At 37.2% G+C, this 18,519-nt stretch overlaps 1 protein-coding gene across 5 annotated transcripts in view; it reads left to right on the forward strand.

Annotated features, from left to right (window-relative positions):
- Positions 1 to 18,519, forward strand: part of GOLGA1 (golgin A1) — a 58,346-nt gene that overhangs the window by 18,837 nt on the left and 20,990 nt on the right. For all 5 annotated transcript variants that reach the window (XM_037796918.1, XM_037796917.1, XM_037796920.1 and 2 more), the window contains 5 exons: positions 1,600 to 1,728; positions 2,036 to 2,205; positions 2,674 to 2,785; positions 11,489 to 11,614; positions 13,484 to 13,579. In XM_037796918.1, coding sequence (XP_037652846.1) covers positions 1,600 to 1,728; positions 2,036 to 2,205; positions 2,674 to 2,785; positions 11,489 to 11,614; positions 13,484 to 13,579 — 633 coding nt within the window. The remainder of the gene's footprint in view (positions 1 to 1,599; positions 1,729 to 2,035; positions 2,206 to 2,673; positions 2,786 to 11,488; positions 11,615 to 13,483; positions 13,580 to 18,519) is intronic.

Below are 18,519 nucleotides of genomic sequence, written 5' to 3' on the forward strand. Positions count from 1 at the left end.
ATCCATTCCTTATTTCACCAAGTATTCCTTTATAGTAGAAACAGACACTTAATTCTTAGGTTGGTTTATTCAGTTCCAAAATATATTTACTGTTAGTTTTATTAAACAGTTGAGTTGTATTACTGCTCCATTCTTTCCACAAAACACCAAATTAGGCACTGATTTTTTTTATATGTTCTTTAGAAATCTGATTGTCAAACTTTCCGAATGCTTTAACATATTTACATAAGGAATTACCTGTAACAAGTAAATCTATCTCCCAATTAATTTTATAACCCCCCCCCAAAAAAAAATCCTGAAACAAAACATCCCCAAATACCCTGTGTTAATGATGGTGTTTTTAAATATGGAGGTATGGTTTAGGTAAAAGTTTTCCTGTCTAAAAAGAAACTCTTATGATTGTGGCAGTTTAAATTCACATTGGACTTGTTAAAATCTCTTTAAATTATGGTAAAGGGGATCCATATAGGACTGAACCAAGTAAAACCTTCTTCAGTCATTAAGATTATTTTCCCTTTGTTTCTTTTTTTTTGCCCCCCCCCCCAAAGGAAGGGTTGAGGGAAAATTTAGACTGAAAAAGAGTAATGAGGCTTCTAGGTAGATCTTTAAAGCCAATTTGATCTTTGGAAATGTTAATTTTAGACATTTAATTTATTTTCAATCAAGAATTGAAAACTGCAACAGCAGGCTTTGTCCTCAGGAGAGTGTCTTGAGAAACTACCATTTATTTAGGTTATTTATTTTTCTTATTCCTTTGTTTTGATTTGTTTGAAATGTTTTTTTTTTTTTAATTTTTTGATACAGTTAAAAAAAACAGTGATGAACAAAAAAATGCAGACTAATGCATCAGTGAAACAAAATTGAGTATAGGAACATATCCATTAATATATAGAAAATAATATATGATGAAGTAAGAATTTAAGAACTATTGATGCCATTAACTGTCTATTTAAAGATTAAAGTCCTTGTTAGTCACACAAATGAATTCTAGATATTTTAAACCACCTAAATGAAAATCCAAAACTCTGAAAGAATAGAAAGAAAGCTGGGCAAATATATTTTAACGTTGGGACAAATGAAAGCTTTTTAAAACAAGATATAAAAGAAAAAAGTCATAAAATAAAAAGGTTAATAAATGTGATTACATTAAAAAAAAAGAAAGAAAGAAACTACCAGTTAGTAAATTGTAACTGCTAACTGACTGAAATAAGTTCTACTTAAATGAATCTAATTTTTTAAGGATACTAGGTCTTACTTCGGTTATTCCTGTTATTCAGCTAGTTCAGGATGTCACTGAGAAAATAGGTTTGTAAAATGAATATCTGGAATTGTTGATCAAATTTATGAACTTTAAAGATTTAAGTAATTGTTGCTCTTGTTTCACTTATTCACAACTTACATTTAGAACACATTTATTTTTAACTTAAAGAATTTGTAGATAATTCATATTGTCATACTACTGTTAAGCTTTCCATTATCGGTGTATTATCTATTGATGTGACATTTTCTTAAGATTTCTCTTTAGTTAAGAATTTTGCTTGCATATTCAAAGTTATAATGTTTTAGTTGCCTGAGTTGGCGTCTTCTTTTTCCAAATAGGATAAAAGGCTTCTGACAGCTCAGTTACAGGAAATGAAGAACCAGAGTTTGAATCTTTTCCAAAGAAGAGATGAAATAGATGAATTAGAGGAGTTTCAGCAGCAGGAACTAAGTAAAGTAAAGCACATGGTATGCATTTTTGTTTAGTAGCTAAATGCAGAATAGATGATTACTCTGATTTTGCTAGTTATCACTCTTTCATTGCTGATAAACATACTCCAGTAGTCATTAATATTAGTCATATTTCTATGTTTTTCAATTTATTAAAATTAAAAAGTTCCATTTGTAATCTTTTTTTTTTTTTTTCTCAACTACAGGGCATATTTTATTCTGTAAGCCCTAAAAATGTTATGAAAGTTTAGCATGTTGGTCCAGGTTTTTTCCTAAAGTGCATTTCTCAGCAATGGCCCAATGAAACTTTGTATCTTTGTATCAGCTTTTAAAAAAAGAAGAAAGTCTTGGGAAAATGGAGCAAGAGTTGGAGGCACGAACAAGAGAACTTAGTCTCACCCAGGAGGAGTTGATGACCTCCAATCAGATGTCATCAGACTTAAGCCAAAAGCTAGACGAGTTGCAGAGACACTACTCAACGCTGGAAGAGCAGAGGTTCTTGCTTGGTCTGTGGGGCCCATGGGAAGCTATGTTAGTGTAGCTCTGGCAATTGCCCACCCACCTTTTCCCATTGCTCATCACAATACTTTCCAACCTCAGTGCTGACGAAAGCTTTGGGGCTTGTTATCGCCTGCCTACAGTTCAGGAGATCCCCTCCTCAAGCTCTCCATCATTCCCCTACCTAGGCTCAGAACCACACCAACTCTGCCAAGTGATTCAGTATGTCAGCTATTGAGTAACCAAAGGCAGATCAGAATTTCTTGCTTAGACCTGGGTGGAATTTTTCTCTTTGGATTTTTGCTTTAGAGAGAGCCAAGAAGGATTCTCCATTGATAATCATCAGTTGGGCTAATAATGTTTGCAGCCCTGGCATATGAGAAGCCATCTGTATTTTTCCTGTGGAAGAATGTTTCTTAGATGAGATATCTGAATATATTTATTGTCTGCTTTCTTTCAATGAAGAGATGCTGTGACAGCTTCAAAAACAGATGCAGAAAATAAGATCACAGCCCTGGAAGAAAAGGAACAAGAGCTCCAAGCATTCATTCAGAGGCTTTCCCTTGATTTGAAAAAGGTAAGTAGAGTGCTAGAAAAGGGTTTTGAGGATTCATGGATATGGATATGGATAAAAATGATTCTTTCAGAAACATCAGCCTCAGGGTGATTACTTAAACTTATCTTTCTCATGCAGTCCATTTTGCCCTAGTCCCTGGTCTAGTCAGGCTGCACTGAGGTAGAAATGGCCAGGTCAGTTGGACAAGGGTTGCATAAAAGAAGAGATCAGTATTGTCCTGACAGGAATTCTCAAAACACACCATTTGGACTACTCAAATATGTCTTGAAGTACCACATGACAGACCATGAGCTTAGGAAAACATAACAATCTTGGTTGACACAGACAGGATTGTACCTTTGAAATACCTGGCTCTAATCCAGTTTGTTCTAGGCCACACAATCAAGTGATATCATTAGGATTTGTTTTTTTCATTTGGTCCATATACATTTATTGTCTTCCTCCTCTAGTCCTGTGCTAAATTCTGAAAGTATAAAGATGAACCAGAATAATAACATTATTATTGAGTGTAGAGTAGTGTTTCTCAATGGCATGTTTCCTATCAGCATTTTGAGCAAAACATTTTTATTTATGATTCTCCCTGGCATTTGGTCTCTGAGTTGTGAATGCCAATAGCATCTTCCAGTCCTTGGGACAACACAGCCCTTTCCCCATGTGATAAAACAACCTCTGGTGTGATATCACCCACCCATATTCTCATACTTTGAGAACTACTACCTGGATTGAGACAGATTTACAGCATAATTGCCATACAGTAAGATTTGTGTAAATAGATGTCCATATCTATATCTATATCTCTTCCAGCTAAATATTATCCTATTTATAGGTATGTAAACTGAAACTCAGAGAAGTACCTTGTTCATAGTTATATAGTAAGTGAACAGCTGGATCTAACCCAAGTCTTACACAAAAACCCATGCATGTTCTACTGTACTTTGTTGCCTCCTAACAAGGAGCACCTAGAAAATATATATTACATGAATGAATGACTGTGATACAAGGTTCCTACCCTTAACAAGCTTAAAATGTAGACACGTATTATTTGTCTTCAGTGTCTTACAGTTTCATTGTAGAGATCAAACCTTTTGTAAATACAGGAAAATAATTCACAACTCAGCGAGTCCCAAATAAGTGAAACAGATTTTTAAATGTAAGAGATATGCCATACAACACAAAGAGTGAACCCTAATGTAAATTATGGACTTTAGTTAATAATATCATAATATTGGTTCATCAATTTTAACAAATATATCACACTAACACAAAATGTTCATAATTGGGGAGGGTGGTGTGTAGGAACTCTGTACTTTCTGTATGATTTTTCTGTTAACCTACAACTGCTCTAAAAAATATAAAGAAGGAAAAAAAGAAGACAAGAAGAAAGAAAGAAATGAATGAATGCCATAGAGAGAGTGCATTTCTACCCCAAGAGTCAAGGAAATGTTCCTGGAGGATCTGGAATTTCATGAATGGGTAGGATGGGAGGTGGCAGAGAAGGCAGAACAGTACAGAGTGATGGAGAGAGAGGAGGAGATTACTCTGGCTATTTTGAAGAACTGTATTGAAAAGGTCTTTCAGTTAGGAAGACCAGCTAGGAAGCTCTTGCATTTGTCCAACCATGAGATGATGGTGGCTTTGACAAGAGTGATGGTGAAGATGATGGGAGGTAGACAGGTTTAAGAAATATTGAGGAGATTGACACACTTGCTAATGTAATAAATATGGGAGGGGAGCAAGAGAAAAGGAGGTATCAAGAATGATTTCTAGGTTTTTGGCTTGAGCAACTTAGGGGATGCTATTGTCATTGTGTTAAGATCATGGTTGGATCCAGTTTTTTTTTTTGTAATTTGTTTTTATTAATATTGCGTAGATATAAAATAATGTTTTTTAAATGTAAGTAAGGTGGAAAGTATAACAAGGCGATATACCCATGGACCTACCCCTCAGGTTAAGAAAAAGAACCAGTGTTTATCTTGGAGGTTCCCTGTGCCCTTGACTTCTTTTTCCTAAAGAAGTAAGCACTATCCAGAAAGTGTTTCACTTCCTTGCTTTGCTTTATAATTTCACCATATTTATCCTTAAATAATCTTGTTTAATTTCTCATGTTTGTTAACTTTATATAAATGAAATCATACTGTAGATATCCTGAAACTTGCTTTTTGCCCTCAACGTTGTTTTCCTCAAAAACATTCATACTGATAAGTACAGCTATAATTTATTCTTTTCTTAATTGTATAGTATGAACATAGCAAAAAGCCACATCTTTCTTTTGGTTCCAAAGCCTGCACTCATTTTACTATACGTCAGTCTGAACTTGAGAGCTGTAAGCAACTCTTTCCAGTGTAAACCAAAACAGTAAACAAATTTTACACAAGTCATTATGTTAGGCAAAATTAGGGATGGAAAAAGAATGTTATCAAGTTCTAATTTAGTCTTCTTGTGTGACGTATCCCAAATAAGTCTGAGTATTATTGGAAAAATGTCTCTGATATCACAGACCTCTTGAAGGGTCTCAGGGACTCCTAGGAGTCCAGAGACTATACTTTGAGAACCATTGTTCTAGAATAAACCATAGGAGAAAATCTTTGAGACCTCTGGGTAGGCTAAGACTGACTTTTTAAATAGGACATGAAAGACATAAACCAAAAAATAAATCAGTAAATAAGTGTGACTTCCTCAAATTAAATATTTCTATTCTGCACAAGTCACTGTCATTGGCCAGGTTGCAAGCTGAACATGAAAGTCTTTGAGGTGGAGCAACAGAAGTATAAAATGAGGGAATTTGAGGGAGCAGAGTATGCGTGAGGAGATACAGGTCTTCATGGTGAGATGTTGATGCCATAAGATATTTGTTTTGAAAAAAGAACGGATATCATCACTAGATGCAACTACTAGGGATCTAAGAACTTGATAGTCAAAGCTTCTTGGATTCTCTGCTTTGACATTGAGCAGCGTCTGAAAATTTGTAGTGGTAAATGAAACAAAGTCCTACTCCGCCACCACCTCTACTATCTTTGCTAAAGGAAAAGACTAGAATAAAAGCAGCTGTTGGTCCGGAGTCAAGCATGAAATGCACAGAGGCTCAGCTTTGGTCCTTGTGCTGTGAGCCAGGGTGAATATCTTCATTATTCCCAGTTCTCTCTTTGACCTTAAAGCAGACTTCACGGGCATTGTTTCTCCTTCATCCAGCCCCTCACATTTCCGTAAGTATTGATCTATAGGTCATTGCAGGGCAGGCTGGGAGCTTCTTGGGTGGGATTAGCTCTGCTGGGTTTTTGGCATCCCTGGGGTAGGAGCTCTGATTAATAAGATTAAGCATAGAGACTTCCAGAAGATGGCAGTTAGGAGAGACAGGGCAAAAAAACACTTCCATGAAAAATACTAGATAAAAGCCAGAAAGTCACCCAGAATACCAGTTCCAGCAATACACCAGCTGAACAAGGTCTGCTGAATCCACAGGGACCATGCACTTGGTGAAACCGGGAGTCTGCGTTCTGAAACGAGTAAGCCTGCTGAATATCCAGCAGCCATGCTGCAGTGTGGGGAAACCATGAGTTGGTGTTTGGAGTCGGACTAGTTCTTTTTTTTTTTTTTTTTTCTATTAGTTACAGTCTCTAGTTTATGTTGATTGCATCCCTCCCCCAGTGCCTCCCCATTTTTAACACCTTGCAAGGTTGACATTTGCTTGTTCTCCCTCGTAAAAGAACATATTTGTACATTTTATCACAATTGGTGAACACTCTAGATTTCACCAAGTTACACAGTCCCAGTCTTTATCTTTCCTCCTTTCTTCTGGTGTCTCACATGTTCCCAACCTTCCTCTCTCAACCATATCCATAGTTATCTTTGTTCAGTGTACTTACATTGTTGTGCTACCATCTCCCAAAATTGTGTTCCAAACCGTGCACTCCTGTTTTCTATCACTCTGTAGTGCTCCCTTTAGTATTTCCTGTAGGGCAGGTGTCTTGTTCACAAAGTCTCTCACTGTCTGTCAGAAAATATTTTGAGCTCTCCCTCATATTTGAAGGACAGCTTTGCTGGATATAGGATTCTTGGTTGGCAGTTTTTCTCTTTCAGTATCTTAAATATATCACACCACTTCCTTCTTGCCTCCATGGTTTCTGCTGAGAGATCCGCACATAGTCTTATTAAGCTTCCTTTGTATGTAATGGATCGCTTTTCTCTTGCTGCTTTCAGGATTCTCTTTGTCTTTGACATTTGATAATCTGATTATTAAGTGTCTTGGCGTAGGCCTATTCATATCTCTTCTGTTTGGAGTACGCTGCGCTTCTTGGATCTGTAATTTTATGTCTTTCATAAGAGATGGGAAATATTCATTAATTATTTCCTCTATTATTGCTTCTGCCCCCTTTCCCTTCTCTTCTCCTTCTGGGACACCAATGATACATACATTATTGTACTTTGTTTCATCCTTGAGTTCCCGGAGACGTTGTTCACATTTTTTCATTCTTTTCTCCATCTGCTCCTTTGCGTGTAGGCTTTCAGGTGTTTTGTTCTCCAGTTCCTTAGTGTTTTCTTCTGCCTCTTGAGATCTGCTGTTGTATGTTTCCATTGTGTCTTTCATCTCTTGTGTTGTGCCTTTCATTTCCATAGATTCTACTAGTAGGTTTTTTGAACTTTTGATTTCTGCCGTATACATGTCCAGTGCTTCCTTTACAGCCTCTATCTCTTTTGCAATATCTTCTCTAAACTTTTTGAATTGATTTAGCATTAGTTGTTTAAATTCCTGTATCTCAGTTGAAGTGTACGTTTGTTCCTTTGACTGGGCCATAACTTTGTTTTTCTTAGTGTAGGTTTTAATTTTCTGTTGTCTAGGCATGGTTTCCTTGGTTATCCCTGGACTAGTTCTTTTTTAAAAACCCAAAAGCGGCTGCGGATATGGCAGCAAGAACCACACAGGGAAGCACGGCAGGAACAGCATCTCCACAGCCTGTGAGTACTCCTCAGTATCTGGCATGGACGATAGCCTTTAGCGCACCTGCTGTTCATTGTCTTGGAGCGAAGAAGGCAGAGGTTAGCCAAAAGGGGAAAAAAAACATGCTCTTTACAGCCATCTTCCTAGTGGGCTGGGAATGCTCCTGCCCAGCACCGGCACCACAGCCCAGAGCTGTGCCAAAAAACCCAGTGCAACAGGAAGTGTTTCCAGCATCATGCGCACATGCCACAATATCTGGCATGGACAATAGCCTTTCGCGCACCCGCGGCTAATTTTCCCAGAGCTAGGAAGGCAGAGCAGTGCGAAAAGGGGGAAATTAACATTCCGCATTCAGCCATCCTTTCAGCAGGCTGGGAATGCCCCTACACGGCCCAATGGCCCAGAACTTCCCTTGAGGGTTGGTGCACACTTGTGACATAGCACAGCCTTCCCTCAGCAGAGGCCCTAGAAGGGCATGGCTTGGAAGAGGGACCCACTTGGAAATCCCAGGGATCATATGCCAATACCAAGGACTTGTGGGTCAGCCGCAGAGACAGTCTGTGGCGAGACTAAACTGAAGGTTTAGACTCTTGGAACAGCCTTAAATCTCCAGGAACACCTGGGAGGTTTGATTGTTAAAGCCACCCTCACTCCCTAACTGCTCAGACACACACCCCACATTCAGGGCAGACAGCACCAACTACACATGCAAAACTGGTGCACCAATTGGACCCCACAAGAATCAGACCCCCACACACCACAAAGACAAAGTTGGGGAGAACTGGCTTGAGGGGAATAGGTGGCTCACAGATGTCACCTGCTGGTTAGTTAGAGAAACTGTACGCCAACAAGCTGTAGATCTGACAACTTAGAGAGAAGTCTTTGAATTAGCATGCATATCCTAAAAGAACCCTATCAAGTTAAGCAAATGCCAAGAGGCCAAAAACAACAGAAAATTTTAAAGCATATGAAAAAACCAGATGATATGGATAACCCAAACCCAAACACCCAAATCAGAAGATCAGAGGAGACGCAGTACTTGGAGCAATTAATGAAAGAACTAAAGACAAACAATGAGATCATGGTACAGGATATAAAGGACATGAAGAAGAGCATAAAGAAGAAATTGCAAGAGTAAATAAAAAAAATAGATAATCTTATGGAAATAAAAGAAACTAAACCAAATTAAAAAGATTCTGGATACTCATAGTACAAGACTAGAGGAAGCTGAACAATGAATCAGCAACCTGGAGAACCACAAAATGGAAAGTGAAAGAACAAAAGAAAGAATGGGGAAAAAAATCAAAATAGACCTCAGGGATATGATAGATAATATAAAACATCCAAATATAAGACTCATTGGTGTCCCAGAAGGGGAAGAGAAAGATAAAGGTCTAGAAAGAGTATTCAAAGAAATTGTTGGGAAAATCTCCCAAACCTTCTACACAACATAAATACACAAAGCTTAAATGCCCAGCAAAGTCCAAATAGAATAAATCCAAATAAACCCACTCCGAGACATATTCTGATCAGACTGTCAAATACTGAAGAGAAGGAACAAGTTCTGAAAGCAGCAAGAGAAAAGCAATTCACCACATACAAGGGAAAAAACGTAAGAGTAAGTAGTGACTACTCAGCATCCACCATGGAGGCGAGAAGGCAGTGGCACTACATATTTAAAATTCTGACAGAGAAAAATTGCCAACCAAGAATTCTTTATCCAGCAAAGCTCTCCTTCAAATTTGAGGGAGAGCTTAAATTTTTCACAGACAAACAAATGCTGAGAGATTTTGCTAATAAAAGACCTGCCCTGCTTCGGATATTAAAGGGAGCTCTACCAACAGAGAAACAAAAAGAAGAGAGCGATATGGAGAAAGGTTCCATAATATTAGATGAAGATGCATTTTTTAAGCCATGTAGTGACCATTGAGTATAAGTTTGGCTTTATTGTCGTCATAGTCATTATAAGACACAACCCTATATTAAATTATTTTTAATTCCATATTTCAGAGAGGAATAAACAGACTGCAGAATGGTGACATTATGAGGGAGAAAACATACTTGGTATCACATCCTATTCCATGCTACCATTTCTTTCACTCTATTTCAAATGGATAACTCAGGTTTATGGTATGGCATTCTTTGTGAAACACTAGAAGTCAGAAGATGAAGATACTTGCCTTGCTTTTCTGACTTGATGATTGTAAATGTGGTCCTCTCACTTAACTTGTAAGATGACTCTTATTTTCCTAATTGATAAAACAGGAATTAGACTAAGAATAATTTAAAACTATTACATTTAGGTCTGAAAATATAGACTTCTTTTGAAAATCCAAAGGAATACTCTTACACTTTTTGAGAGCATTGAAAAATGGGTATTCTCAATTATGTTTTATTGGTTGGTATAGATTAGATGCCATTGTCTGGAGATAGGCATGGGATATATAGAGCAAAAGCATATAGGGAGCAGTGTTGGTGAAAATGTCTATTTATATATGGAGAGACATCTGTTATTGTAGTCATTGAACCACTAAATTTAAGTGGCAATTAATAACTTCTATTTCATACACTGAAACAAAAGAACATTAATTGTGGACCCAAGATTTGCTATTTATTGCATAGTTAATGGAAAATACTGAACCATTTTAGCTTCTGAGTTCAGAAGATAAAAAAAATCTATTTACTCTCTGATCCCTAAGCTTGTATAGTTTACAGTGAGAATTCCTATAAACAAAACAAAATTATCTCAATGCATTTAGTTCCTTGGTTCAGATAAAAATAATTTGAATAGCAAGGGTTATGTGTAGGCATGTTTGTAAATATGCAAAGGAGGAAGAAGGGGAAGTATTGATCTGTATTCAGATTTATTCTGCAACCTATGTACGGTGAGAATAGTGCAACAGTATCCTCATCTGTAAAATTTATAACATGGCCACTATTTTGTGATATCAAATAAGATGACTATAAATATCTGAAAATTAAATACTATTCTGAAACTTTAAAAAAAATAATAGGGGGGACATATAGGGAAAAAAAATACCTATTGCTAAGTAACTACAGTTAGCAGTATTTTAACGTTCTTTCATCAACAGTAACAAATGTACAATGCCAATACCATGAGTCATCAGTGGGGGGGGTAGTTGGGGGTATGGGAGGATTTGAGTTTCCTTTTTTTTTTTGTTTGTATTTCTTTCCTGGAGTAATGAAAATGTTCTAAAAATGGAAAAAAATTAATTGTGATAGATGCACAGCTGTATGATGGTACCGGGGGCAATTGATTGTACACTTTGGATCTTTGGATAATTGTATAGTATGTGAACAATCTCAATAAATAAAAAATTTTAAAATAAAAAAAAAAGATTAATCATATGCTTGATGAGAATGAGAAGAGAGACATTCCTTTAGCTAGTAGATCATGACATTACAGGCTGGTTATTTTAAAGTGGACGACCATCTTCTCAGGGTCCTGGCTAGATTCCAGAGAGGTGATGGCATTTTTCCTTCCCATATTGTCTTTTGTTTAAATTTGATAGAGAGCATTTGACTCTTATTGCACTAGGTCTGAACTGGATCCATGCATATTGCTGGGTTCTGATCTTGCATCTTCTGTGTCCCATTTTTATGGAAGGGTTTTCTGACTGTATATTCTTCTCAGATGCAACAGGGAACAAAATTTCAGGAAAGCATGATGGTCAAGGTAACAGAAAGGGAGAGAGAGAGAGGGCTTGCTTGTAGTATAATGTGATCTCCTCTGCTTTTACCTGCAGGTCACTACTGTAGCTCAAGAGAAAGAAAAACTCATCACACATTTGCAGGAGAAGGTCACATCCTTGGAGAAGAGACTAGAACAAAACTTTTCAGGGGAAGAACATGTACAAGAACTCCTGAAAGAGGTCATTTTATCTTTTTTTATGCTGACTAGTATTGGAAAGGCAGTGGTGACACTTGTGGTTCATAAAATTCTAGAATTTTCGAGCTGGAGGGTCAAAGAACAACTTGCTGAGGGGAAAGCTATCTCCAACTTTGGATTGTCCTGCTAACAGCAAAAATACCTCATGTTTTTTGAAGTACAATTCACAAGTGGCAGAGGTGGGGGGACCTACTGCTCACAAGTTTCCTCAAGGAAAAGGGGAGTTTTGTACAGAGATATGTCTGAACAGATAGCATCCTGATTACCATTAAACTACACCCAGTGATTTACACTACATGGGCTGTCTTGTCTTCCTGCAGTACCCCCCTTCCCTCTTTTGCACTCTCCACTGGCCAGAGAGAATAGCTACCAACCTTTATCTTTAGCAAGAATTGCCTTGGGTGGTACTGTTTTCTTGGCTGAGGGGTACTGTTAGGTTGATTAGCCTCTTGGCCAGTGGTGCAAATGAACTTACTTTCTCATCAGGTCTGAGCTTGTTGTCTGCCCACATTCTGCTCCTCCTTCTCTTTGTATCTCAATGAATGGCCTTATCATGAAGAAGATGACTCAGCCAAGACCTTGAGTTTCATCCTAGACTCTCACTTTCTGTCTTCAGTCAGCTTTAATTATCTATCTCCATCCCCCATGACTGTTGTACTTCAGAATTTCTAACAACCCTACCCTGTTCTGTATTAGAAGACTCCAGCCTAGTCTCTAGAGTGGCCTATGGAGCAGCATTCTTTCTTCCTTCATCCTCTTAGAGTCTTCCACACTCACTGCCAAACTGATCTTCCTCATCAACATATATGACCATATCACTTCCTTTTAAAACATTTTCCACAACTAACTCCCTATAGTCAACAGTGATTACAACATGGGGTGAGGGTGTTAACTAATTTCTAGAACCAGATTACCTAAATTTGTATCTTGCCTCTTCTACTTACTAGCTTGTGACTAAAAGCAAGTAATCTCCTTGTGTTGATTTCCTCATCTGTAAAATAGGGTTAATTATACTGTGCAACTCATAGAATTGTGTTAGGATTAAGCAATTTACAATATGTGAAGTATTTAGAGTGATGCTTGGAACATAGTAGAGTCTGAATATATGTAAGCTATTAATATTATAATCATATTTCCATCATTATTATAACAGTGGTTCTCAAAGTTTAGTGTGCATAAGAATTACTTGAGGAGTTTGTTTAAAGTATATATCTCCGGCCCTACCCCCAGAAATTCTCATTTCAATAGGCCTAGAATGAGGCCTCGAGTTTAACAAGCCCCCCCAGCAAGTCTAATGCTGGTATTTGGAATACCACATTTTGAAAATTATTGCCTACAGAATAAAGTACACTCTTTTATACTGCATAAAAAGCTTCCCATGATCTGGCCCTTTGCCTAATTTTCTAGTCTCATTTCTTATAAAAACCTACAATCTCTGTCTTTGAACCAGTTGTAGTTCTCTGAATGTATCAGGATCTTTCATGTCTCGATTCCATTAGTTAAATTGCTTCCCGGCCATCTGTGAATTATGAAGCCTCCCACTTACCCTGAGGAAATGAGTACCTTCTACTCTTGTTCCATCATTTAGGGCACTTATTGCAATCTATTATATAATTTTCATGTGCCAGTATTGCTCCAGCTCAAGGTCAAGGAACTGTGTCAGATTTATCCATGTGTACTTTATGGTGTGTGAATTATTTCTCAAGAAGCTGTTATTCAAAATTAAAAATTGTATCTCTTGTGCCTAGCACAATTCATATGGTATGTTGTAGATGTAAATATTTACTTACATAAATATTTATTTATTAATGGAGAAATGACTATTTTCTTTTACTCTTCCTTTAACTTACAGAAAACAGTTGCTGAGCAGAATTTGGAGGATACCAAACAGCAACTAATGGCAGACAGAAGGAGCCAGGCCATGGCCATTGACATCCTGGAGACTCGGGTACTGACCTCATCCCACTGTTTCCTGCGTGGGGGTGGTATCCTGATTGGATGGCACAGTTGTAACTAAGAATCTTCTTGGAGCAGAGTTTCTTCTTTTGGAGGGACTATTTTTTGGATCTTAGGGATAGAGAATTGAGCTAGTAATTTTTTTCATTCTCACATTATCATCATTGTTCCACACAAAGCTCTTCTCTTGTTTATCTATTCCCTTTTACCCCCATTCCTTCCCTACCGTAGGAAACCATTTTAATACGGTTAATGTAGATTCTTTTACTGTTGGTCATCTTAAAAGGGGTGGCACTGTTTGTTTGCTTGTGGGGTTTTTTCTTTATTTTATTTACCATTTAAACTATTTTTAAGTGTACAGTTCCATGGCATTGGTTATTACATTTACAGTGTTGTGCTACCATCACCACCATCTGTCACCAAAACTTTTCGTTACCCAGAACAGAAACTCTGCATCCGTTAAGCAATCCCATTCTCCCCCATCCCCAGCCCCTTGGAACCTCTGATCTACTATCTGTCTCCATAAATTTGTTTATTCTAGATATTTCATATAAGTGGAATCACAATATTTGTCTTTTTGTGTCTGGCATATTTCACTTAACATGATGTTTTCAAGGTTCGTCCATGTAGTAGCATGTCTCATGTGTGCATGTATTTTTTAATTTATGTAAATGATTTGGCTATGCAACTATTGGTAGCCAGAAGCAGCCAGGCATTGACATCTTCTCTGTTATTTCAACTGCCCCGTTTGTATTTTAGTTTCCTAGGCTCCTCAAGTAAATACCACAAAATGGGTCAATTTAATGGGAATTTATTAGCTTACAGTTTTGAGGCTTAAAGAAAGTCCAAATCAAGGAGTCATCAAGGCAATGCTTTCTTTCCTAAGACTGATGTTCTGGGGCTGGCTGCTGGCAATCCTTGGTCCTTAGTTTGTCACATGGCAAGGCACTTGGCACATCTCTTGGTTTCTCCTTTCTCTTCCAGGTTCTGTTGATTTCAGCTTCTGGCTGCTCTGACTGTGGCTTTCTCACTTTTTCTGGATTTCATTTTTTTATAAAGGACTCCAGTAATAGGATTAACACCCATTCTGATTGAGGTGGCCTACACCTTAACTGAAGTAACTTCATCAAATGGTCCTATATACAATGGGTTCACACCCACAGGAATGGATTAACTTTAAGAATATGTTTTTTCCAGGGTGCATACAGTTCCAAACCACCATAGTCTGCTATCTGTATCCACTTCATTGTACTTATTTACTCTACTGTGTAATTATATACTGAATGATAGACATTCCAATTGCCTTCTTCCTGCCATCCCAGATTACACTGCAGCAGATATCCTCGTTCCTGTCCCTTTAAGGTTGATAGAGAATTATGTTATGGTATAACATAATGTGACTAAGTAGTGTAAAACTGTTCGCAAAATGGCTGCACCTGGCTTTTCTCCCATGCCTGAGGATTTCTATATGTGCATCTCTGCCTTTTCCAGCGTTGGCATTTCCCAGCCTGCTAATTTTTTGCCAGTTTGTGAGCACGAAGTGATATTTCATTGTTTTAATTCACATTGCTCTGGTTATTAATGAGTTTGTCCCTCTCCTCATATACTTGTTAGGCTTTGGGTTTCTACTTTTGGAATTATCTGTTCATATCTTTTGCTTGATTTTCTTTGAGGATTTCGGTCTTTTCTTGTAGGATTTCTTGTGTATTCTAGTTCCTAATCCCTGGTCAGTTTCAGACCTGAAACAGTCTGTTAACTTTGTCCATGCTTTGTTAAACAGAAATTCTGTATGTTGATGTAATTGGATTTATCTGTTTTTGCTGTGTGCTTTGGATTTCCATTTAACAAATTCTTTCCTGCATCTAAGTCACAGAGATTTTCTCCTGCGTTTTTTCTATTAACTTCATAATTTTATCCTTAACATTATAGGTCTTTACTCCATTACGGACCATCTTTGTGTGTGATAATAGGTAGGGATCCAGCTTTATTTTTCTCCATATTTCTCCATACCATCTCCTAAACAATTGATCTTTTCCACATTGATTTCTCATGCCAACTTTTATCAAATATTAAGGTTCCATATGTACATGAATTTGTCTCTGTATTCTCTATTATATTACATTGGTCTTATTACATTGGTCTATGTATCTGATCTTGTGCCAACACCACAATGTTTTTACTACAATAGCTTTGTCAGTACTGTATCTCAGTATCTGATAGGACAAATTTTCCTTCTCTTTCAAGGTTGGCTGACTTAACTTTTTGTGGACCTTTTTTCTTCCACTTAAATTTTAAAGATTTTTGAGTTCCTAAAAAATTCTACCTGAATTTTTATTGGGATTGCATTAAATTTATAGACCAGTTGGGATGAACTGTCATTTTTATGGTGTTAAAGCCATTCCCTGTAAGAATATAAATAAATTTCATTTGTTCAGATTATTTTCTGCGTCCTTTATTAGAGTTTTGCATTGTTCCCCCTAGAGGTCTAATCTTCTTTGTTAAATTAGTTCCTAGAAACTTTAGAGTTTGTGTTGGTGGTATCTTACTGTTATATTAGGACTTCTTTCTAATATTTTTTATTTCAAATTTTCTATTTAGTATACTATACTATTTGTTCCTTTTTTTTCCTCTTCCTTTCCTGCTTTATGTTGGATAGAGTTTTCTTCTTCTACTTTAAAAACTATGCTTTCTACTTTATTTTTATGGTAGTTGCCATTAACACGAAATGTATACTCATGTTGATTTGCCACTATGGATTTCTTAAACCTTTAAAATCTTTATCTTCTTTCTAAAGAGGCAAGTAACTTTAACACATTCTTATGCACCTTTGATTTCTCTCCAGTCATTGCCTAGAATTTCAGTTCTGAGGTGTTACTCTGTATGTGCTCATTTTAAAAATTTCTTTATTTCCTCTTTTCCTTTTTTTTTGGTACAAGAATAACTTGTATCGAGATATTTGATTAGCCTCACTTCCCATATCTTTTTCATCTCCTGGATTTGTTTTCCTTATGATTTAAATACTTGATCGAAAGTGTTTTTACTTTGGGACTTTGTGGGCAGCCTTCTACAATCTTGTGTGCCTAAGGATTAGATGAATATTAAGTTTTATGTTTCTTTTTTTTTTTTCTTTCAGTAGTATTTTATTTCTTCCTTCTTGCACCTAGTATTACTAATGATAAGTCTGAGATCAGTTAATTATTTATTCCTTTGTAGGTGATCTCTCTCTCTCTCTGAAACCTTTGCTTGTAAATTATTACATTTCACTGTAAAGTGTTTAGCAGTGTGTTTTCCTACGCCTTTCTTTTTGGGAATTGAGCCTTTTTCTTCTGATGTTTTCACTTTTCTTTAACTTTGGGAAATTTATCTCCATATATATCTTCAAATATTTCTTCCTCTCCACTTCTGTTGTTCTCTCCTTATGAGATTTCTGTTGTCTAAATCAGTGGTTGCCAACCAGGAGCAATTTTGCTCCCCAGGGGACATTTGGAAATGTCTGGAGACGTTTTTGGTTGTCACCACTGGAGGAAAGCTACTGGCATCTAGTGGGTTGAGGTCCGGGATGCTGCTGAACATCCTATAACGTACAGGATTTCCCTGCCCAACAAAGAATTATATGGCCCCAAATGTCAGTAGTGCCGAGGTGGAGAAATCCTGATCTAGAATTTCGTACTTCTACTTCTGTCTTCTAAATTTCTTGACTTTGCTTCTCTGTTTCTTCTCTTTATCTTTTCCTGCTGCTTTCTTGGGACAGTATCTCAGTCTGATTTTCCAGCTCACAAATTTGTTTTTCACTAGTTTTCATTCTATTTATTTCATTCCATTAGTCCCATCTTTTGTGTTCTTTGTTTTAGCTTAATTTAAATATTAACATCTAATATTTCCACTTGATTTTTATTTTTTGTGTTTCATATTACTAATATTTTCCCTTATCTCCTTAAGAATATTTATCATGTCTGTTTATTTAAAATTTGTTCTCTCTGTTCTAGTAATTCTGTTTAAGATGGTATGCATTGTTCCATTTGCTATCTCTTATGGTAATTGTCCTCTGATTATTTTGGCCTATGAGTTCATGTTCTCTGAATGTCTCAACTATCCTGTCTGATAGTATAAACTGGGAAAGGGTCAATACCAGACCCTAGTCTTTGTCAGTCAAGGTGAGTTTATGAAATGAGAGACAAGTGCAGGGTAAAGAGTCCTGGGAGCCAAAAAAGCTCTGTAGGATCATTCAAATTTACTTCCACTCCACCAGGCAACTTATTTGGTTGGGATTTCATCCTAAGGAGTATTTGGAACACTGGGAGGAGGTAGTTTCCTACATTGTAAGCCATCAAACCCCATGTTTGAAAGGGAACAGTATGGAGGAAGGCTATCCCAGCATGGCTTGTCTGTCCCACCCTATTTCAATCAACTTGACCCAAATTACCCCACAGACACTGTACTTTGAGATGGCCTGGGATGTTGCCTGTTGATTGCTGTGGTGAGGAGGCAGAGAATGATTCTCCCAGGGCAAGCTGAGGAGAAACAAGAGCAGAGTTCAAAGCTTTCCTCCAGTTCACTCTCTTGCTACTGTGTCTGACTGTCCTCCACTGTAGACTACAGCCCTCCGTCTCTCACACACTGTGGGTGTCTCATGAATTTTCATTGTTGTTTATTTCTGAAATTCATGTTGTCATTTTGCTTCTGTCATTACTTCAGGGTTGATTTTGTGAGAGGGAGCCAGTAGCCCAGGCTAACTTGCTGTCTTGACAGGAATCAGACACTTTGGTAACAGAACTTTATGAGGGGTGCATCTCCGTAAAAGATGTTCTGAATCTTTCTTTTACATGTATAATAGCTTTATTGAGATATAATTCACATATCATACAATTCACCCATTTAAAGTGTACAATTCAGCGACTTTTTTATATTCACAAAGTTGTGTAGCCATCACCA

This window comes from Choloepus didactylus, chromosome 10, assembly GCF_015220235.1.
Source record: "Choloepus didactylus isolate mChoDid1 chromosome 10, mChoDid1.pri, whole genome shotgun sequence".
Classification (NCBI taxonomy): Eukaryota; Metazoa; Chordata; class Mammalia; order Pilosa; family Megalonychidae; genus Choloepus; species Choloepus didactylus.